The 24,861-nt window shown below is 36.2% G+C and overlaps 1 protein-coding gene across 3 annotated transcripts in view; it reads right to left on the bottom strand.

Moving 5' to 3' along the window:
• MTA3 (metastasis associated 1 family member 3) overlaps nucleotides 1-24,861 on the bottom strand; it is a 139,892-nt gene that overhangs the window by 57,642 nt on the left and 57,389 nt on the right. For all 3 annotated transcript variants that reach the window (XM_030946551.1, XM_030946550.1, XM_030946552.1), the window contains exons 8-11: nucleotides 16,298-16,397; nucleotides 10,887-11,075; nucleotides 5,636-5,710; nucleotides 602-660 (exon numbers count right to left, since the gene is read on the bottom strand). In XM_030946551.1, coding sequence (XP_030802411.1) covers nucleotides 602-660; nucleotides 5,636-5,710; nucleotides 10,887-11,075; nucleotides 16,298-16,397 — 423 coding nt within the window. The remainder of the gene's footprint in view (nucleotides 1-601; nucleotides 661-5,635; nucleotides 5,711-10,886; nucleotides 11,076-16,297; nucleotides 16,398-24,861) is intronic.

Below are 24,861 nucleotides of genomic sequence, written 5' to 3'. Positions count from 1 at the left end.
GTTTAAATGTAAAATACAGATCAAAAACCCCTCAGAAGAAAACAAGATTGCATTAGTAGCACGTGGTCAAAGATAGAGGATCTGGGGCTGTGTGCTACCTTTAATTTAGAACCAGAACATCTCTTGTCTCTAGATGCAGAACAGATTTTATCAGCCAGATAAAACTGTAATGGAAAATCATCTCATTTTATTTTATGTAACTACGTTAACAACTGCTTCTACTTTGAAATATTGCATTTACAAAAATATGAAGTGTTGTGCTACAGGGATTTGGGAGAGATTGTTTTGCAAAAACTGCTTTTTGAATTAATAGGCTCTTCTTGCATGTGAACAGACCACAGGTAGCAATTGATCAGTCTTTGTAAAACTTCTTATTCCAGACAAAAAGATTGCAGGTCAAAAACAAAGATCAGTAAAGTAAGAAAGTTTCATTTAAAACAAGAGTTTCTGGCATTTTCGGATTATATCTCTGAATATAATAAATCCTGTAAAAGTAACCATTAGAGAGATGACTAGGAAAATAGCATGTATGTTAATTGCATGTTACTGTTTCAATTTTACCTGTATATTATTCAAAAAATGAGTTTGTTGTTATACTCACTAGGTGGGGATGTATACTTGTTTCAATTTACTTTCTGCTTCAGCTGCTTTCAGACGTTTCTAGTTGAAAAATTAACACAATAAAATATTTTATTACATTAAGGTATGACATTTCATAAAACTGCACACAATACATATTTAAATTATTTCTATTTTGTGATTTCAGAAGAGCTTCCAAAACAAGCATAGAAATCTACAGAATGAAAATCATTAACAACAAGCCCTTGATTTTTAGGATTATTTTGAATTCATAATGTGCTGTCTTTCCCAGTAAAACTCACAGGCCTCACATATGACAACAAAACTGTAAAAATGACAATGACAGCTTACATAAATCATCTATATAAACACGTATGACACTGTGACTACCCCTCATTGCAGAATTAAGTAGAAATTAAATGAATGAAATTGTGTTTCTCATCAGTCATGTAACAAAACTTCTTGGCTGCTTTGTCCAGACTGAGGCTGAGCTTTTATAACATAGTACTAGTAACAAAGTCCACTGAGTCATAAATAACTAAACACTCTACTAGCATTAAATGCCATCAAAACTGTGGCTCAGGAACATCACAGTAACAGAACAGCTATACTACTGTCAAGATAGTCTATGAATTTACTAAATCATTACTTTCTTCATACTTGCAACAAATGCAAACCATCTTGCATTTCCATCATGTTGAGAAGTTTCAGTAATTGCCATACATTATACAATAACTAAGACAACAATTTTTTCAGCACTGGCACAAGAAATACAGAGTTCAGATGTCCACAGGTTTTCCAAAACATCTGTATGTAAAAGATGAAGAAAAAGCTTTATTTCCCTGTACTTTTTGTACTCAAGACATTACTTCTGTTCACTTGAGAGAAAAAAAGGAAAAGCAACAGAGAAAAGGATTTGAATCATGGTCAATTTCATTACAGAGGATGAAAAAAAGGAGGGGACACATTTATAGCCAGCAATAATAAATCAGTACTACCTGTCTTTATCAGGTGATTAAAATTCAGTCCTTCATTTCACCTGCAATCACCACTTCTCCTCACAGCTGTACTTTTATTTTTTGATATCCAACTTTTGCAAGGTTTATAATCCAGGAAAATATTTCCTACCTTGAGAAAACTACCATGAGATGACTCTGCTCTGAGTCCCTTGCCTGAGCCATGAGGTGAGTTACAAGGTAATCAACTTCACTGGCCCAGCAGTCTGACTAAACCTCCTGGTGTAAACTGCTATTCTTCTCCATTCCATTAAGTTGCCTCTGTGTTGTCCATTTATAAAACTCTCACTTATAAAATTGCATCTTTAAGGAGTAATGTGTAACAAATAGACTTCTAATCACTCCATGCCACCATTAATTAATTCCTGTGCAAGGAGAGCTCTTTTCCATTTATCTCCAAAACTGGTTTGTTTTTTTGTTTTTCCTTATAGCTTTTTGCTGTTCACAGATGCCCAACTGTTTGGAGCTACAGAAGTGAATACCATTGACACTGCTGGTACAGTTGCAATCTTTCCCTAGTGCCAGACTTGGCAACACTGCTCTACCCTCAGCAGGCCCACAGAAAAATACAAACACAATCTGCTCTGCCTGCTTGGGTCAGTTTTTACAAGAGCAAGGAGAAAGAACAGCAGCAGCACCATGCTCCAAGTCTCATAAACTGGTAGTTTTTAATCTGAAAACGTTTCACAGCTCCCAGTGGTGAACTACCTCTGCTTAACAGCAGGACACAGGTTTTCCACAACTGTCTCTCATTCCTTTTCTTATTATATCCAACAATATAGAACTTGTTTGCAGCCTGACAGAAGCATGTGAAACTACCAGGCAATGGGTTACCACACATTCCTCAGAGCTTCCTAACAAACTCGTCCATTCTACAAAAATGAGTAAATCTCACTGCACACCTACCACGAGCAAAAGAGAAAATACAATAAAGGGCAAAAAAGGATGAAAGTAGCCCTGAAGCACTGTCAGAATGTAAAGGCATGTGTAGGAAGCTGTATTAAGCCCTGATGGCAGTGCCAATGAGAAGTGACTACATAGACATTGATTAAATTTCAGCATCCTTTCAGTACTGACATGGGGGTTGTAAGAAATGCAAATTAACAATTGCTTTTCTCCTTTATTTACTAAAGGGAATGATATACTCCCTTCTAAAAAAACAAATCATGCAATGGCATTTCCATATAAGCTATATTTTTATACACTAAAACTATGGCTAACATTGGTCTCTAAAAGCAACAGAACATGTCACAACTTGAATTCTCACTGATATACGAACTTCTAAGTACTGAGAGAGAGGATGCAGAAATAAAACTACCAATAGTTGCAGTTTCTGAGATTAAACCTCTGTCCATTGAAATCTAGAGACAGAACTGGTAAAAGCTGGAGGCTGAAACTGAAAATATTTAGACAAGAAACAAAGCTCCAGTTTGTAACAAATCCCTGAAGCAATGTAATAAATTACTGGAGCAATGTAACAAAGAGAGCTGATGCTTTACGTGGAAAAAAAATTTACATCTTAAAAAGTATTTCAAACAGGTCTTCCAGACTGCATTGCAGGGGAGGTCAGACTATACTAACCCAGTTTTTCATGGGGTCTAATGCTAGCATTGAAAATGAATATTTGTGGGTTTTAAGAACTTTTGTTAAAAATATCAACTTACAAATATCCCAAAAACTGACCACTTTCCCAAATTAGTACTGTTCTCAACAGTGGAAATAAATAAATGAAAGGCAAAAGTATTATACTGTTGCAGAAGAACAATTTAGCTACCATTGAATGTGTTCACTCTTTCCCTCTTACGAAATCTCAATAAAGTCTTTTCCCATTGAATTGGACTTTCAAAAAGAACACCACAAATAAGTTTTCATTCAGTAGAATCAATCAATCAAACCTGGCCTTCCTCAAACACCTATAACACAGTGGTCATGAGAAGTGCCCTATCACCAGGAATGATTACCCAAGGCTGAATTAGTTTTGCTAGACAAATTCAGAGAACTTTAACATATTTTCCCTTTGCTTTGACTTGAAGGCAAGATGTTCTCAAAGCAAGGTGGTAGCAGTACCTCCACTGCCATTAAATCACCACATTTATAAGCTAGTAAGAATAACATTTAGTAAAAATTATGAAAAAGAAACCTTTCTTATGCCTGACACAACACATCCAATTCATACAAATAAATAAAGATAATTAAAAACAACTTTTCATATTAAATCACATCAATCTAGAACTCAAGAGACTGTATTTTAAGATTTAAGTATGTGCACTGACCTTTTTCATCTTCCCATTCCCACCAATCCCCCTGGCCCCTCATGCATGAGATTTAGAGAAGTATGACTCTGAAATTTCCACTTTATTACTGAATACATTTTCTCCCTGAGCTACATTCAATTATCACTGCTTGTTCTTTTTGGGAAAAAAAACCCTACAGATATTGTTTTGACTGAACTGTATCAATTTTTACCATTAAAAAAAAAAACGAAACAAGGGCATGATGAAGTTCTGATCCCTTCTTAGGAAGGATTATAGAAATGTTAACCAGGATAAAAATTAAGCATTTGGCCTACACTGGTTTTATTACTGAAGATCTCATACACAAGCCTGAAAGAATATGTCTAAAGAATTCTATCCTGAGCATATTGCCATGGTCTGAGTAGGATGTTGAAAGTTTATTTTGTTACAAGTAAAACACAGGTATCTACCAGAGCATTCAAGTTGCAGATAACCATAAAGCCTATGTGATTTTCCTGTAAAAACCCTAATCCTGGGAAAGGATATGCAATCTTAACACACACACTTTGATCATTGTAGCAATAGAATCATAAAGAGCTCTAGAGAACTACAAAAAGAATCTTAGTCTTTCACCAGAACAAATATTTCAGAAAAAAGCCACATTTTTATCTGATTCTTAAAGATAATCTGTTGCCCAGACACTAAGAGCTGACAAGATGCACAGCAAATCTCTGTTGACAGCACCTTTCTAGGATAAAAATCAACAGTGAAAAAAAGGGTTTAAAGTGAAAGGAATGGTGACAAGCCTAGAAAAATATGCCTTTATAGGGAATATATTATATTCTAGTTGTATTATCCATAGAACTAAAATGTCCTAGTGATACTGCAAGACTCTACCATGCAGTAAAACACCTTTCCCTTACTTTCCATGCCCTAACAAGATGATGTAGAAACAATTCCAAATAAACCAGAACAACCTGAAGTAATCATCGCTCTGACACATTTAATTTGAAACAAGTCCAAAACTCCATCTAATTTTACAGCTGTAGTTACTACAGCATAAAAATTATTTTCAATACACTGTCCATAACATCACCATCAATTATGTGGCAAATAAAGGAGGTACTAGCTTAAACATTAAATCAGTAATTAAAATGGAGCCTTTTAAAGTATTTTATGGTCTAAACCAATAAAAGAGTACAATATATAAAAAACACCAACACTGGCATTTTGCCTAAACCTGCTAAAAATAACCCAGTATTGGTACCCAACATAATCTTAACATGTTTTTACTCCAGAGCAACCCAAACAGTTGAACATTCAATCAGAAGGATGAACAAACCCACTGTGTGCAGAATGGTCTCAATTTTGAAATGCTGGTAATGCCAAAGTAATGCCTCGTCCAGAAGTACCAATTAAAGGTTCATAACACCAGCAGCCACTGTAACAGAATGTATTTTTGTGCTTCCTTCAGTCCCATGGCAGAGCTTCACAGTCTAAAGCATTTGCTCTGCAGCCCATTTCCATCTCATCCCCTACTGAAGAAGGAACCAGGAATCCTACTGCTTCAAACCAGCATAGAATGCAAATAGGTTAAAAAGCTTTTCACAGCTCTGGGATGTACAGCAGGCACCAGAAGATTTGACATTGCAGCCTGTAACAGCACTGGTCTATACCCCAAAATATTACCTTAGGCCTCCCATCGTGTATCTTTTCAAGAACACAACAGATTTTTATGGTTTAACAAGATCACTTTTTTTAAAGAATGTCTCAGACTGGTTCATTCTGAAATAGTCATTGAATTACCTGCTGCACATATCTGTCAGTGGTTTTCCACATGTAGTAATACTCAATGATGCTAGTCAGCGACTTCCAAGGGAGCTGAAAAAGTTTGTTACAAGTTAAAGTGGTTCCAAGAAATTACAATGTCCACTTCTTATTAAACACGTTAAAATCAAGTATAGTTGATACAAATAGTAAAACCTGAATGTGTTAAATAACTGCATTAGAATCCATATGCAAACAAACACATATTGCAATTAATAATACACAACCATTAACAAGGATGCAGAATTATGGTATCATCCATCCAAATCTAAATGTAATTTATTCTGTTTAAGCCATATAGTTAAACAAAATGATCAAAACAGAATGCAGACTTCCATCAGAAAACACAAAGTTTTATCTCTTTTATAAAGAGTGTCCGTTGGAGAATAACGTTAGGACTAAAAGAAATCATCTTGACAAAACTGTGCTCAAGTCTCATGATAATTTTACTCTTAAAAAATACAAAGGATACCATACATAGCTCAGATTTTTCATGTCCCATAACAACTCAGTTGCTCATACATTACCACTAGTTTTGCATAAACTCCCACATGCTCTCAACTATTATCAAAAAACAAAAGGATGCGAGGGACAAATGTTACCCTGAGCAACATGAGTGATACTGACAATAAATATTTCACAAAAATCTCTCTACAAACAAGGTACCTTTGATAATGACAATTATTTTGGGTGCCCAAGTTCATCAGTAAAATAAAAATGTGTTAACCTAAGTGTAGGGGAGAAAATTAGGCAATCATTTTTAATTATCACCAAATAATCTATTTAACTCCACAAGGTCTTTCTATAATTTAAATTAGGATGTCTCATCCAAAATTTATGCAATTTTTCTTCATAACTTGGAAACAGTACTAATTTGCATGTTATATTTTCTAGAGGCATGCATTAATGCAAATATTATCTGCTTTCTAGAAACAAGGATAATGTTTAGGAGGTTTCAGAAAATACAGGTGTGGAAACTGATCTTTCCAACCTGACTGACCCCACTAGGCAGCTTTCTGCATGTTTTAAGCCCAAAAAAAGAGTTTCCTGCAGCTTTAGTTACATTCCTAAAACACCAAAGGAACACCTTCTCAAACTCCCTCTCCCTGCGTGCAGTAGCTCACTAGTTTTTCAAGCTGCTTGATTCAGGTCCAGGGTCAGAAGTGTTCCACACTGTTTGAATCCCTGAACATTTACATTTGATCCGAAAGCAGCAGTGTATGAAGTGCTTATGCTGATGTCTCAATAGTAACACAATTCAGTTTCCTAAAATCCTTTTGCTTTCTCAAGTAAATTATGCCTTGAGAGAAATCTTCCCTCAAAAAGGCCAGTGACAAGATGATGTGTTTGGTGTGAGGTGACAGATAAAATGGTTCTCAGCCTTCAGGTCCAATTCCTCCTGGCATCCAGGTGAAATGCTGTCACCCCAACTACCTGCCATTGACAATTACTACATTTTAGCATATCCATATTTATTTTACTTTCTGAAAATTTATTAGCATGTTCATGCTACAAATGTTTGTCATTTCTCTAGAAAATACTTTAATCTGTTTTAACAATGGCTGTGACACCATTATATTCATTCACTCAGTAGGCATCTACAATTAAGGGAAAGTAATTAAGATGCTTGGACCAAATAACTGTATTCCTTTTATACTTTGATTCAAAACTTGGAAAAGGTGCTTGGCAGACTGAGTATGAATAACCTGCATACCATTTACCTATGCACTTAATGCTCTGAACTGCCAGTTAAGCTGTGAACACCATAGAATAAATACATTGTTATTACCAAATTCCATTATTGAAAGAAGTAAATATGCTCATCTGCACAACATTTTTGAAGGAGAAAATTAGCAAAAGCTATCAGCTCTACAAAAACAGAGAGAGGGGAGATTTAAATTTCTTTAGTTTCTCCAGGCTAAAAATAGACCAATCAAATCAGCAAGAAAAAATTAGGATTATAAAGCATCCTAAAATGAACATGGTAATTTTAAGGCATGTTTTCATAATTTTCTAAAGCTGGAAAATGGTTGCTCCTGCTTTCTATAAACAGTCCCTATTCTTGACTACCAAGGCCTTTCCTGCCACATCTGAGATGTAATAGTTATAAATTTGTGAAAACTGTTGATAATGAAAAACTAAGAATTAACAAGTATAACATCTTTATCTTACTGTTAGGGAAATAGTTACATTCGGAGAACATAGAATATCCATTCTTTTTCCATTCCACTGCTCTGGGATGTGAAATAATTCAAGCACATCAAGTAAATTGAATTAGTTTATAAGGTTTAGCTTGATTAGGATTCACACAGAGTCTTAAAGATAGAAGAACCTCTCCTACAAGAGTCAATGAGTCAACAGGTGATGAAAATTATTATTTAAAAGCTAGATTAATAACTTGATTACAATTGAGCAACTCCTAGCCATGAAAAAAACATAAAGACCTTTACACCATTTAACTTTGTAACAATCTTGTTTACTAACATTTAGTGTTTGTAGCTTAACACTTGAGCTGCACTTTGAACATCAAACGGTGGCAGTTCCCAGTAACTGCTGGAAAAGTAAATGAATCTGCCCTTTACAGAACTGTCATGTAAGGCTGCAATTGCAGCAGCTGTGCCTTGCAAATCTGGGGCGACACAGAAAAGGCAACTCCTGTGGGATGTAATGACTCAGGCAGGTACTACATCACCCTTCTGCTTCAGCAGACTGCTACCAGCCCCTTTCTGCCACGCAACATGACTTTCTTGCCTGTCCTGTGGCACCACTGCGTGACTGCTGAGGGTGGAGTTTAATCTCAGACACTGCAGATTTCATTTTATCATTAGATCCTACCTGGAGACCCAAACAAGTTCACCCATACGCTATCAGCCCGTTATCTTCTTTGCCCTTGCTCTTACAACACATCTAAGAGTACTTAGATACTGATCAGAAGTAAACTTATCAATGGCTTACCACTGAAGAGAGGGAGGATAACAGATGAAAGTACTATGTTGGAAAATCACTGCTTACATGCTAAATAGTTCTACCTACCTCACCTTGCAGAAACTTTTCACACATCCGAGATCTAAATCTTGAAGGACTATTTTCGATGATTACTTAAAAAGCAAATGTGTGTTTTCAAATCCCTGCACTTTTAGATTGCTACATAGGAAGTGAGAACACATAAATTTTACACTAGAGAAATTAAGAAATCCCAAGACTACACAATGGCTAACATAACCGAAAGATTTCAAATTACATAGAATTAAATAAAGACTGTGCACTGTTCTTAGTACCATATAAACTGAGATATAAAATACATGATCTTCTAAGGATGTTTTTAAAATGACATTTTTCCAAAGATTAAAAAAATAAGTGACTAAGATTAGATAATATCCCTGTTCTAACTAAAATAAGCTATAATTAATTTGTGCCCCACATCCATTTGTGCTGCACTCTGACTCATGGTTAAGGTGCCCTCAATAGGCTATGCAATCCTGTCACCAGATCTGGGTTTGTCTCCTGCTTTGGGAGGCGACCAGGGCAAAATAGCTGCATTTTGGGAAAGGAAGATTTAGTGAAAGAGGGAGGGTACTGGGACAAAATTTTATCAGGGTATCCAAGACAAAATTTTAAGATTCTAAACAGCTTCTCTTAAAGTCATCCAAATATCTAGCATTTGAGTATTACAAATGCAGAAGCAATTCTTGCGACATGTTACTACACTGCACCACTTTAATGCAGTAGTAGGTAACACAGAAATTATACAGAAAATAAAAATTACCACATAGATACCAGAGACAAGGCTTCTGCATGCTTGCTCACAAATTGTGTTAGGACACAACTTGTAAACAGCCAATAAAACATGTTATATGCTCAGGGCATTTTCAAAAGCCAAATATCATATATTAGGAACCATTTAATTAGAAGACATAGCTCCTGAACTATTGTACACTTACAAATGAGACCCATTTGTCTGTGTAAGAAATAATAAGGAATGCAGTTTACCTTAAGATTTCTTTTCTAAAATATCTATAAATATTGTTTTCAATAATATTTTCTTGTACTTAAAAGAGCTGTTTCAGCCATGACGCAACGTTCAAACTTATGTCATCAATGTAATGAACATTTTCTCCCTTAGGAATCTCAAAATTAAGCATGCAGATGTAATACTTCTATTAAAATGTCAGTTCTTTAGAAAAACAATAGCCTTCACTTCCCACCTTCATTCAATTACCTGTTCCATTTCAAATCTGTGAAAATTAAGGAAAGACAGCTCATTGCCAATCCTCCTCCCACTGTCCTGTAAGGACTTCTGTCTTGTAAGGACTTCTACATTTACCCTACAGTACAATTTTTTCCCCCTCACAAAGACTATTAATAAACTTCTGCAAAGAAAATTTTAAAATCTGAGTTCTCAGAGTCATGCAGAATGAGATGAATGTGAAAATGTTTCAATCGACTTCAGTCTTAAATAATGGAATTCCTTTGGTTCAAATCTTAACATTTTCATGAAGCCCAACTTGAACATGGTACAACAGAGGAAATATTTTTCCTTGAAAGAAAAGGGCTCTCCATAAAACGTGAAAAAATTGCAGCAAATTACTAGCAATTCTAGCAATCAGTGTTAGAATCCATTTAATTTCATTACTCTGCATTAGAATTAGCAAATTAAAGGTTTACTGCCCCATAGTCTGATACTTCAGTACAAAAATGATTGTAGTCAGAACATATTGGAAAACATTTCTTTTACTTTTCAGAACTGCTGAAACATCTAATATGTCAAAACAACTCCCTGTAGTACATTTTAAAACCTATCTGAATACAAATTTCTCTCTGCTAATCATAGTAGGAAACCCCAGCTTTCCAAAAACACCCAGGGGAGTCAGCCACGTAGCTGCTAATGAATTTCACTGGAAATTGTGGAAACACTCTACAAAGCTCCTGGACCTTTTTCAGATGCTTGTAAGGTCCTTGTAAAAATCCTTTTTGGCGTGTCTCAGCATGAGACATCCTACCTGATATTAGACCACTAAAAAGATTATCTTCTGTCACCATCTTTCCAAACAACAGCATTGAACAAGAAAGCATATTGACTTTCAGCCAGATAAAATGTATAGATATGTTAATCACATGTGTCAGCTACACAGATTTCTCCCCTAGCTAAACCTCCCAAACCTACAGAAAGCAGCTATGCTCAACCATGGCAAAACACAGCTACAGGAAAGGGCACTGCTTTCATACTTACAAAGTCTTGTCGAATGTCATTGAAGTCCTTGCCATACTTTTCCAAAGCCTCTTCAAATAAGCTAGCTTCTGATGCTGACCACTCCTCCATTTCATCTCTGCACAAGACAGGCCCCCCCAGTGGCACCAGAACACCGATGGCACTGCTCAGATCATAGTTGTGTTTATGCAGTGTGTCCATTGCGTGAAACTGGCAGGGACAAGGACAGAATGAAGATGTGTTTAAATAGACATTAGTCCATCTCAATTAATGCAAATTCAATATGTTATTCTTCATAAACTAAGGAGCCTCAATTAATGGTAAATTTAGAATCTATCTTGATATCGTATTTTTCTGCTGTGGAATATGAGGAAAATAAAAGGTTTATTGCTTAATCTGGGAAAGGAAATACCTTGATAAAATGTTTACCAAAAATGACATTAGTTTATTAGTTCCTGAAAATTACTAGCAAACATGTCTAAAAAACCCTTTGTTGGCAGAAACTGGTTCCAAGAAACCCAATAAAGACAGTGGCATGTATTGACCGTGGGGACATTTTCAATTAACAGGAGCTCTAAATAATAACTAAACAGCTGCTCAGACATCCATGAGCTCAATATTCTCATTGTTGGAGGAGGAAGACATTTATTGTTTTCATTATTATCATACTGAAAGAGCAGCAAGATTTTTGTCCCTTTGCTAAACACTGTTATCACAGACTGGTAAATAAGGTTTCTTCGGTTGATTCCCTCTCTGTTATAAAAGGGAAAAACAGACAACAAACAAATTAGAACAATCTTCCCACTGTAGGTAACACTGAATGCTCCCATTTTTAACCAGTGATGGGGAATATAAAAAGTAAACAAATCCAGCTGTTGGGAAAATGAGCAGCACACAAGAAGCATTTCTGACTCAGCATCCCCAAAGACCCCATCAGCTGTGCTAAAGGAGGTATCAGAGCTGTAAGTGTGATAATGTCTGGGACTCTCTATCAGTCCCCTCCCAGTGTGTCCCACCACAGTGCTGAGCTCCACACGTAGCATGCAAGCTCTCATAAGGCCCCAAACCCAGCTATGAGAAAACCTTGCAAGGAAGGAACACTCCTGCATTATGTGTCAGTGGAGCAATTCCAACTGAGCTTCTGCATAAAAATCTAGTGCAAATGGATTTTTCTTGGTTTTTGCCATCTTCTATCAATGACTATTTCTTTCTCCAATGTTTACTGTAAGTCTTTGAGTGCTATCAAGAACGAGATTCTGGAACTGTTTTGTCTGCAAGAAGCAATGTCACTATTATCCTGCAGTGTATCATTTTACTTATGGTTCAATCAAATTCACCAGCCTAGAGAAAAGCCATTGTTAAAATCAAGTATTGCATTAGGAAAGAATGTAACATAATGCCTAAAATCCATCAGCTTCACACTAGAGAATGTACATTGAAATCACTGATTTATTGCTTACCATTCAGGCAATGAGTAAACCAGGTCTAAAGATTGAAGTCTTACAGTAGATGTGCTACTGAGGTTTAAATCTTTGTTTAAATTGCAGCCCCTCATAGAAAAGCAGTACACACAGAGCGTTTTCCAAGCAGCTGCTGAATCCAGATCTATTCACTGATACCAACTTTGATAAAAATGACAACAGAAGTGAATACATCAGAATCTTGCCCTTGCTTTATGTTCATTTTTCATCTATAATAAACACCTGACTCCATTACGCTTTTTTTGATATTACTAAAGAAAATATTTATACTGAACTCTGTGGATAAGTACTGCCTTCACTGAGATGTCCTGTGACAGAAGACTACTGACAAGTTCTTTGATAACAACTCTGCCTTCTACAGGCTTGTCAGCCCTGACCTGCAACAAATTTCCATACTACTATGCAAATTGCGGCAGCAAAAGCATGAGAAGCCTGAAAGCATTGGTAGATGCTGAGAGAAAAAGTCCTGGGATATCTTCTTTTTATCTGCTTTACCTGAAAAAGCAGGAGGCTGGGAGACCTGGCATTGCCTCTCCCAAACAGGAGCCTGAAGGACAGAGAAAGAGCCACCCTTCCCAAAGAACTCTTACCCAGAGCATGCTGTCCAGCACAGACACAGGGGCACATCAGAGGAAAAGTGTCAGCCATGCAGCTAAAAGGCAACTTCAAATCCAAATACAAGCAGGTAGAGGAAGAAACTTTCCACCAAAAGCTAAGGAAGGGCTGCATGGAGCTGGAAGAATGGGCACGAGAGGGAATCCTGCAAGCAGCCACACAACACAGCTCCCAAACCATCGGCCATTCCAGAGTGAGCTGCCTCCATCAAAGCACTCAAACTGGAAACTGAGTGTGGATTCTCCAATTCAATCATACTTTAAGTGTGATTACCTTAGGAGACACATATATGGAAGTCTAATAAAAATCATTAAAAGGACACCATCCAAACTGCAAAGGAAAAGACTGCTCATATTTTCATTTTGAAGAGACATCCAATATCAGATTTAGGTCCCTACAGTTAGGTCACTTAAGCTCTTCTGAACAAACCCAGCACAAGGAGCAAGTGATGCCATCAGCCTACTTTGCTTTAAATGGCTTTCATGGTGAGTATATGCACTATAAAGTATTTAGGAACCTGAAACAGAAGGTCTTCCAAGTCTCTTTCTCTTCTTAGAGATCAATTTTCGTTATGGAATAAAACACTGCCTTTGAGAAGGCCAGAAATGCAAGTTTTAGTTGGTTGTCTCACAATTCTTTACCACTGTAAGAGAAGCACCTTATCATCTAAGAAGGTAAACACACATTGTTTCGTGTCTTCAGCAGCAGGGGCTTTCCTATCTTGTCTCTGTTTTCCCATCTTACCTTCCCTATGTTTTCAAAATAAAGGAGCCTTAAAGCAGCCTCTCAGTTGTTATTCATCTGCAAGAAAGGTGTACATCAGCCCTGAACCCTGGATTTATCTACATTCATCATCTAAGTTGTTGGGTTTTTTTTATATCAGTCTGTTTACAGTTATCTCTGATTAAAACTAAATAGGATTAAAACTTAATTAGGAACACTGGAAAGCCACAGGTGTGGCATACAGAAATCCCATTAATAACACCTCAGGTGCAAGGGTTATCTGCCTTGCATTAAGAAGATAGACAGTATAATTCTCTTAGTGTTATGCACCTATACACAAAGTATAAATGAGATACACCACAAGTTCTGCAAATGTCTCTGCCAACTTTAACTGCTGCTGAAAATATGCTCCCAATTAACATGGAAACGACTGAAAAATTAACTATTATAATGACAAATATGTCTTTTCTTAATTTAGAAGGAAGCATGTTGCCAAAAAGCTAAAAAAGTAGGGTTTTTAAAAGCTGAGGGGGTAGGAAAATGAGAAGAGACAGACACAATAATTAAGCCTAGGGTGGCTCCTTTGATGCCTCATTATAAGATACGCCTTTCATTAAGTGTAATGGAACTTAATGGATCATTTGCAATGGAGAAACATTAACATGGCACTCAAACAAAGTACCCCTTTATTAGCAGCCTTGTACATGTACTTTCAAATGAGAAATTGCCATAAGGATAAATCCACTCTATTAAATACTGAATACAGGATGCAAATAAAGAAGGGATATGCAATATGTGAAATTTATTAGAAATTCTTAATCCAACAAAATATTAATATAATGAAAATTGTTAAGAACTATTTTGATGAACAAAATTAAGTATTTAATATTAATAGAACTGTGCTGATAAAAGTCATATTAACAACTGTGAAACAGAAAATTCATTTTGAATATAAAACATTACATTACTGAAAACATTACATTTTGCCCCTGCCTTTATTATGCTTATCATAGCCCAGACTAAATCAGTTTTCTGTTCAATAGCCTTTAAATAAACTGCAAAAGCGTACTTAAAAAAGAAATTAAATATTTTTCGCATCATAATAAAAAAATTATTTTATCTGCAGTACAAGAATTGTCCCACTGAATCAGACTAATCACCAATTTAACTAAGCATTGTGTCTTACAGTAGCACCAAGGAATATTAGCTAAAATATTCAGGTAAGTCTAATCACAGTCTGAAGTCAATTCCCATTTCACTAACCAGCATCTACAAAGCTTCAGAATGAGGACATGTAGAAGGCACACCTTTCCCTATTCTCCTCAGTACTAATTTATGGCCTATATGGCTACATAATTTTTCTAACCTTCTTTTAACCTGCTGGGTACTGCCCATTCCCACAAAATTTTGTGCAACTGAATTCTAGGGGCTCTCTATTCACTTTATAAGGCAGTGCCTTAACTATTTTGAACTAATCTGTTAGTTTTATTGAGTTTCCTCTAATTCTAATACTCCAGTATCTGGTAAATAGCAGGTCTTCTTTAGCCTAAACCATGTGATGGTGTTTAGATACAAAAAGCCTAGAACAATAAAACAACAGTTGATTTCTTTGGAAATCTAAGTCAAGCTTGGTTCTCTGAAACAGTAATATTTTTGGTCTCACATAATGTGACGGTGGTCACAAGAGTTTTCAGGATGAGGGAAGAGACATAGATCTGACTCCATAATTAGAAGGCTTGATTTATTATTTTAAGATATATACACATACTATAACTATACTAAAAAGAAAAAGAAGGAGAGGCTTCCAGAAGCTGCTAAGCTAAGAATAGGAAAAGTAAAGAATGATAACAAGGTGGCTCTCTCGGACTCTGAGAGAGCTCCGTCCCGGACTGGCCATCAACCACAAACATCCAAGATGGCCCAATCCAGACGGACCTGTTGCATTCCACAGCAGCAGATAACCTATTGTTTACGTCTGATTCTGAGGCCACAGCTTCTCAGAAGGAAAAATCTTAAAGAAAGATTTTTCACAAAGAGATGTCTGCGACAACATAATGTTCCTGACATTGTTTACTGCAGCACACCTTCTCATCTCAGCTAGTATGAGAAACAAACCTGCAAACAATATATTTTTCACTTTCTCTAAAAGATGCAGGTGCTTACATTAACAGTGAACAGCATACTAAGGAAACATAGTTGAAATATGCTAATTGAAATGTTCTTACAAAATATGCTTACAAAGTCAGATTGCTTATCCTTTGGAAAATATGATGACATATACATCCAGTAAGTACAAAGCATTATCCACACAATTTCCAGTCAGCTTTATTACCACATACTTGAAATGACACTGCCCTGAATGAATCCCTATACAATGTATATATTATCCATTCTGCTGTGGGTGATCCACAACTAAAGCCAAGCGTTGCACAGTGTGATTACAACGGCAGCACAGAGAAGCTTAAAGAAAACACACAGGATTTTCTAACACACACACACACACCTTGCTTGCAGGAGTATAAAGACAACAGGTGGAAAATGGGGACTTGGGAGTACCAGCTAGTGTTGAATTCATGGATATAGAAGTTGTAGGATGTTTAAGAAGCCACCTACCAGTGTGATGTCTCGGGAAGCAGCAGCTGCACTCATGTGTAAACTGGGTTGCCTGACAGAACTACTGCAGTCCAAGGCTCGAGCAAAGGTGCCAACCGCACTGCAACAGAGGAGCAGGAGCAGCAGTAAATACACAGAAAGATGTAACCCCAAGTATCAAACTGTGCCATATCTATAAAAGCGTCCTTTTACACATGGAAGTCACATACTGTTAAGTTTTCAGATCTTTGCTAACAAAGAACAACTTGATAAAGACAAATCACTAAACACTGCACCAAAACTCTAACCTTCTGCCCCCAAAAGTAATGATGTACATATAAGAAGAGCAGCTCAGAAACAAAAGATACTCAGAGAATTCCCATGTACCAACCTCTTAATGTATAGACTTTTCAATTAATTATGAAGCCAAAGGTTCTCCACAGTTTGAGGTTTACAATCAGGACCATTATTTCTAAAATTCCAATGCTATAATAGTGCTTAAAAATTATAATTCTAATTGAAAAGGAGGTTCACCATGTCCCCATGAGGAAATCAAAAACATATTATTCACATCAGTAGTACATGTTGTCGCCGGTTGGCCACAAGGTTTTCGAGGTGAAGGAAGAGACGAGATGGGCTCCATGATCAGAAGGCTTGATTTATTATGTTATGATATATACATCTATTATAACTATACTAAAAAGAAAATGAAAAGGAGAGTTTCCAGAAGCTGCTAACTACCTAAGAATAGAAAGTAAAGAATGAATAACAAACCTTGCTCTCTCGGACTGTGTCCGAGAGCTCAGTTCTCGATTGGCTATTATTTCCAAACACTCAATCTGGGCCAATCCAGAACTGACCTGTTGCATTCCACAGAAGCAGACAATCTATTGTTTACATCTTGTTTCTGGGGCCTCAGCTTCCCAGAAGGAAAAAATCCTAAAGAAAGGATTTTAGTGAAAAGGATGTCTACGACAACATGTCTTCTACTCCCATCTTCTACCTTTCATGGCAGTGAGCCAAAAAAAGCATATTAGCTTCATCTAAGGTAGCCCTCAAAATTCCAGGTGTTGTCACAGGTTTCAAGCAATAATGAAATAAATGGACCTCTCAACCTACTTAATTAAAGCATTCCAATATTGAAATGGAAATATTTTTTCCAAAACTTTCTTTTCCACTTTTGTTGATGAATTGTACGTGGCATCTATTATGCTTAGATGTTCTAAACTGTAAACATTTCTTGGAGAGGGCTAAATATTGCTTGCAAGTACATCTATGTATCATGCACAGTGAAGGAAAAGATGCATAGAGAATTTGACTAAGCCCAGCCTATCATACAGGAAATGAGCAAAGATGCAGTGACACAAAATATTATCAATAAACAGATCAGAAGTTTCTCTAGTACATGGATTTGTATAATGACTCTTGAGGTGCATTCAGAAAAAAACTATTTATTGCAGTTAAGACATAAGTCCTTCCAAATGCAAAGACCCAGTTACTGATGTAATGCAGTGCAATACTCTGGTGTAGGGACTCAAGCCTCACTCAGCAATTGTGCCCCACACAACTTACAAGTGCAGAATTACACCAATGGTGAACGTCACTGACAAATAAACACACTTTACTGTATCCTATAAATCTGATATTCAACAGTAAAACAATGTGCACCAAGACTTTAACTCACTGAAGTTATAAATGATCACAGAGAAACAGATAATAAAGTATGTTACCACAATATTATCTTGAATCTCAAAAAATTTATTACTGAATGCATGCTTCAGTACTTGCTGCCACAGTCTTACAAGTTAAGATTTAACAGCAGTGATTCAGAACCCTGATATTAACTGCTTTTCTAAAGGCAGTGGAATAAATAAGTGATATTCTAATATTTTTCCACAACCTTTGCTCCCTCTTTGTGGAGACGGCAAATATGAGACGAGAAAACACACACACATTCTATTTTTTCCCCCCCAAAGCTTGGCAGTACATAAAACAGTATTTGTGCACAAATCACTCCCAAGAATAAAGCTCTATTATGAACACATTTCCTGATAGTCCGTCAACCCTTTCAAAATGCTGGCATTGATAAGGGCTGTAGCTGAGCACTCTTTCCTGGGATCCTTCTGTCCCTACTGCTCAAACCAGTGAATGTGGCATGACTGAATTTCCTTTCTGCTGCCACCTGCTACCTTCTTATCTTCCTTTTGCATAATTAAAATGATTTTATTTTGACCACTTTTCTAAAACAAAGTCTGAATATGTTATGAACACTACAAAGAACTTTCTCGCAGTCACTCCTGGCAGATCAAACTTTTGACACTGACTTCAGAGCCCAAGAGTATTTTGTTGCTCAGAATGTAAAGTTAAAATTAAGAGACAATATAAATAAAACTATCATTGTTGTATAATTATATATAATTATATATTATTATTAATAGTAATAATTCTGAGTAAGTGATAGAGAGGTAAGAACTGGTGCATCAGTAGACATTGCTTCCAATGTTGCACTAAGTAGGAGAAGACTGCAACTATCAGAAGAATGCTGTGTGGGATTTTGGAATATGTGAGTGCAAAACAAACCAATAATAAATTAAACACACAAAGACAAAATAAAATACTGAAAACAACTGAATAAAAGATAATAATAAACATGGTATCAAACATAAGGGAACAAATAGAATAACAATAGGACAAAACCAAATAAATAACATCATAAAAAGCAGGGAGTGTACCATTTGGGGTGTCAATAGTGACAGGACAGGGGGTGTGGATGGTACAGAACAAAAACTGGGGGGTCTGGAGGTGTGTGCATGTCTGTATCAAACTAACTTCTAGTTCTCCTTTCCATAGAAACTTGTGAAAAACAGTGAATTCCCATCTAAGTGTAGAAATTCTAGAGCAATTGGCTGTTAAATACTAACTAGGTTCAAAACTAAATAGTGATATACAGTGTTTTATATAATCTAGCTATGCAATTCACATCCAAATTCAATATTAATTTTAGACATCACTAAAATACATTATTGTGTGTTTTTCAATTAAAAACACAGATATGAAGTACATATTGATGCAAAGGTCAAAATCTACATTGTTCACTTTTCCTTGCATGCTTTTTTTCTAATTCCACTATTCAATTGTTTTAGAAAAGGAACAAAATAAATAACTAAACAATGTCATTTCTAGAAGACATAGTATTGTCTTCATCTACCTAAAATAAAACTCAGTATTAAGCCAACACAAGCTAAATAGTTACACCCTAACCATTCAATTTTCTTAACAAACTTTCAATATTAATGTCCTGTTAAGCTTGTACAATTCAAAGAATAATTGTAAATAGTTAACTGCAATTATATTTAATTCAATAATAACAATAATAAACTGGCAACCCAAAAAACTGTGCTCAGCAAGCTACTTATGAATTATTCAATGTACAATTAAAATACTTGAACTTCAAACAGAAACCAACACTCCCCACATTTTCCAAAAGAAGCTAAAGCCAGAAGTCACACAGACAGTGAATTACACAGGTGGCAGAGAGATGGACAAGACAAACAAGTAGTACTATCAGCAGGGAGATCACTCCCTGCACAGACTGCCTCAGCAAGCAGCTGTGAGATCTTTAAGGGTTAGACCAAATGATCCAGTGTTACTTTAATTTAGTTTTCCTTGGTTTAATTATCTTAAAGAGCAGAACCAAGAAGATTTATAACAGATTGCAGATGACAACCATACAAACAAAACAAATGGATATAGTTCAGTGCCAGGATCGAAGATTATGTGATAAATCCACAAATTCAGCAAAATTCAACAAGTTCTATGTCCAAAAAACTTGAGAGATCACTGCAGTTGCTATGTCTGTGTGCCCTACATTTAGGCAAAATTTCAGATTAGATTTTGAACACAGAAAATACATTGCTCCAAATTACTTATAGCTCAAGTCTAAGACTTTAAAGGAAATAATTGTTCGAATTTTTGCGTAAGGTTAAATAGTAGTAATCAAAGAAATTAAGAAGTAGCAAACATAAGAGACTGTCCTAACAAGCTTCCAAAGATTTGGTGGCTCATCAGTAATTAGTTCTGAAAAGGGCTATTATTTACCAAAGATAATCTGGAACCACTGCAATTCTACATCAGGATAAAAGCCTCTGCTTCTCCCAATAGCAACAGCGGTCCAGCATCAAATCAGATCCAGAAAGTTCTGGGTGCAGGCAAGTAACTCTCAATTTCCTTCTGCCTTGTACTCTTGAAAATCCAGCTGAGACATACATCCTTCTCAATCTGAGGATGTTTATTTCAAAACTGTTCATTTTTTTTAACGCTGCTTGTCTGTTTCACAAGTAGTGGGTATACTCTGGAAAAAGCTGTTGGAAGTGAGCCACATCTGTGCATACATGAATTTGCAAATCCACAATTCTCCACAGATACTTGCAAACTAATGAGTGAGACCTATGCCTCACCTCTGAGCTAATATTTTCGAGGAAAACAATTAAGTGATCTTTTGGTGATACATATTAAGAAAGAAAACCTTTTGTATTCCTTGTCTTTATTCCAATGTTCCTCTTCAAACTAAATTGGAAACAGTCCTAAAAAATGACATCTCAGACTGGTCTGAACTTAAAAACCAGCCAATTAATATCTGAGTGCTCTTTAAGAGAATATCATGATACTTAAAATATTGGAAAGAAGGAAAAAAAAACATCTTCAGTGAAGCCACATGCAAGCAACAAAACAGTAATTTAAAATTGAACATACACATGAGATTTTTACTACTCAATTCTGCAAAGTCTGACCTTCAGAATATATTCAAAGTACAATGATGCTGTTAAAAAAATATGTTTTCTTTGCATTTCTAAGCAACTGCCTGTACAGTGCTATGCATCATTATCATCACTTCAGGTATTTACAGCACAAAAGGAGATGGCATGATAAACATGAAAAGTCACCTGCCACTATTCTTTTGCTGAAACACTCTCAAAGTTAGAGTAAGTATGGCATGATATATAGATGTATGATATGACCAACCTTCACTTTCATTGCTATAGGAATAGAAGTGAAACGTGAAATCTTTCTTATTCAACAGAAATAGAATCCAATAGATAAAAGTACTTTAATTCACAGGATGTTACTTAAGGCATCATAGCCATGCCATCCTGCAATTCCACAGTCATAGAGGAGATGTACAGCCCCTTAAAAGCAGGTCTATGAAAAGTCTGCTATGGAAATTTATTCTTTATACTGAAATAGATCAAAGGTCGTGAAAAAAAAATATAAAAATAAATTCAGCTCTAAGTCTGAATTAGTTCTTTTCAAATGATTTTGAGTCAAGAAGTACAGTAATACAAAACACACAAAGGAATAAACGTATACTAGCCAGGCATGACAGACAGGCAGAAACAGAATTTTTGATATGCCTGGTAAACCTGATGTGAACATATTTTTCCTTTTTACTGCCAAACCATCTGCCTACCACTAGAAGCTGTAATTCACCTTGCTAGCAAACATCCAGTTTTGTAAGCACAGCATTGGCATCAAGATTTTTCACCATTTTTGCTGCATAATTTTATGTTGCAATTCTGCCATTAAATTTAATTACCTCTTTAATGAACTTCAATTCCTTTTACTTCTCAGCACCTCCAGAGAATCGAGAAGCATTGTAATACTGAAGACTGCAAACCAATATCTTTTATGTATTTATTTTCATTTATGAGCTTTGGGAATCTGGTCTACTGCCACTGACTACAATGAATTATTCCACAAGAACAGAACACCACTTTTTGATCACACCTGTAAATGTTTTTATTCATGGTTCTCAGTTAATGAATGCATTGTTTTCCTCTGTATAATGAAAGACACCTTGTCAGTTGAAGCTGCATTGTGTTCCCTTCCCCACTGTAAGATAAATATAACAATTATAGAGCATCTCCAAATACACCAACATACTGTAAGCACTTATAACATAGTAGCCAACAGAAAATAATTATAATCAATGTCTTAGAGCAAATGGAAAAATGGGAACAACTCAGGAAGGGTAAAACTCTAACATGACTAACAAGTAATTTTCCATTCTTCTATGGTTTTACATCAAAAAATAAGCAGGCATTCAAATGAACAGAAATATGTCAGATAGAGGTATGTAATGCCATTTTAATGTCATAGAAATCAAAGTACAAAATTTTAAGGTAGAGATGCAATGCTTCAAGGCTATTTTAATTAGATTTCAAAACTCTGGTTTAGTTGGGAATGAGCTGGGACCACAAATGTCTGTTAAATAGCTTCATTTAGAAATATATTCCTTCCAGAAGACGATGTTGGTAATGTAGTTAGAGGAAGCAGAATAAAAGAACTATATTCTTAATGGTTTCACTGAATCATAAAGCACATAAATGGAACCAGAATGTACCAAAAACGTATCATGTAATGAATTGTGGGCTAAATTAGCAGATAGAAAATTTTTAAAAAGAAAAAAAAAAGGTCATTCCTTCAGCTCTCAGCATCTGTCCAGACCAGGGCCCACACCCCCTATTGCATTTGAGACTGGGAAAATACTTTTTTACTCAAAAAAAACTAAAAAAGACAGGACTTTTATGTTATATAGACAATAGGAATGCTATTTTTTAACACTGTGCAGCTTGGGACAGAATTAGAAAAAGAGCAGAAGACCTGTTAATGAAATGAAATAGTCCTTGTATATTAGAAATTATAAGAGACTGATGACTGGAGGAAAGAGAGTGTATCTAAATCAGCTCAAATTAGGAATGCTGTACCCAGCGTTTTTATCTTCTTCATTTTAGCCAACAACAAAAAAAGTATTTCAATGCATCCCAGCTGGGTTCCTGTAAGAAGCAGTTCCACATACTCACAGACATTTAGTCCACAGGACTTGATTAGAGTTATGCATAAAAAAAAAATCTGCTCAAAATGTGCAGTGGGGATACTAGGCCATCAGCGCCAAACATTTCAATTCTACAAATCCATTTTTACTATACTGAACTATTTGCTAATGTGGGCAAATCTAAATGGCTGTTTCAGCTTCTCAAACTCCTGTCCTTTGAAGCTGACAGACACAGAACACGGCCAATGTATAGGACAGAAGGCAAACTGGTTGATGCAATTGTATCTTATTTGAATGCAGTACAAAATGCTGCTGGATTTTTCATTGTCACAGCACCAATATTACCCAAAAGACAACTCAAACCCAGAATACATTAGTCTGAGGCCTCAAGCTTCTCCTAACAGATGCTATTGCTAGTTCAAGCAAGAGTCCTTAGCCAAATTATGCTTCAGCAGCAGCAATAAGGTACTTTCAAGATTTGTGTGTCAGGCAAAACTAGTTGGGGAAGCCAAGTTTATGGATCTCTCAATTTTTTTTCCAAATCTCAACCATTTTTTTGGCACCTTTACCTCTAATTTCTGCACAAGATAGACATATTCTTCCATTCTACCCAGGAAATTATTGAATAGTAGGGCTTAGTGAGAAGCCCAGACTGACCAAGCATATAAACCTAGAGAAAAAGGCCTCTCATTCCTGAGGCAGTAAACAAACCCTGTAAGACCAGAAAAGCTATGTGTCCAAGGTAAAAATATAAACATACTTGTAAATGGGCAACACAAATAAAAAGAGTATTTAAACACCTTCTGAAAAAACCAACAAAGCTGCCTGTGAGATTGAGTAAGTTAAAGAATTTAAGGAGAAAAGCAACTCTTCTTTCAACCAGATCAGACTGGGGAAAAAAATGAGAAGAAATACTCAATCCTTCGAATCAGAATCTAAAAAGAATCACTTGAAAATGCTTTAAAAATGTCAAGCACAATAGCAAACACATACGTAACAAAAAATACACCTGGGAAGGTACTTAAGAAAAAACTATTCTTGTCATTTTCAAATTTGCAGAACTAAACATAACCAGAGAAAGATCGTTCCGACCGGAAATCCAGCAGGCACAGCCAATGACCAGTTGTCACGGTTTGACACTGGCGCAATGCCAGTGCCCCCATGAAAATACACTCTCCCTGGTGTCTGCTGTGAGATGGGACCAGGAATAAGCAAAGCAGGCCTCCTTAGAAATAAAGAAAAGAAAGCTTTATTAACTAAACTACAAGTAAAAAAGAAACACACAAGGAAAATTAAAACCTTACCAATACATTTCCTCCTCCCCCCACCAAATTTCCAATACATATATCCCTCAAATCACCAACTCTCAGTCCATCACCACCCTGTAGATAATCAATTCTCAATTCGTCAAGAGGAGATGAGTCCTTCTGGTGCCGTAGTTACCCCTTCCTTTCATGTCCAGTGCTCTCATCGCTGAACACGGACCAGAGCTGCTTCTAGGGTCATCTTTTAAGGATGCTTTGTCCCATACCAAAAAGGGCACAGTGTCACCTTTGGGACACCTGTCCCCGCCAAATTTGTTCACCCCCTGGGGCCAGGAGCACCAACACTGAACCCACTTGGCTCTGAGCCATCGGCTCCCCCTGGACACAGTCTCTGTATCACAAGGAAACATGGTTCTGTCCATGGCTATACAAAAAGAGTACAGCAAAAAGCCACTCCATCATGTCTTTCCACCTAAGGTTCTTCTCTG

Source organism: Camarhynchus parvulus, chromosome 3 (assembly GCF_901933205.1).
Source record: "Camarhynchus parvulus chromosome 3, STF_HiC, whole genome shotgun sequence".
NCBI classification, from domain to species: Eukaryota; Metazoa; Chordata; class Aves; order Passeriformes; family Thraupidae; genus Camarhynchus; species Camarhynchus parvulus.
Note: the sequence above shows the minus strand (reverse complement) of the source record. Positions and strands in the feature narration are given on the sequence as shown.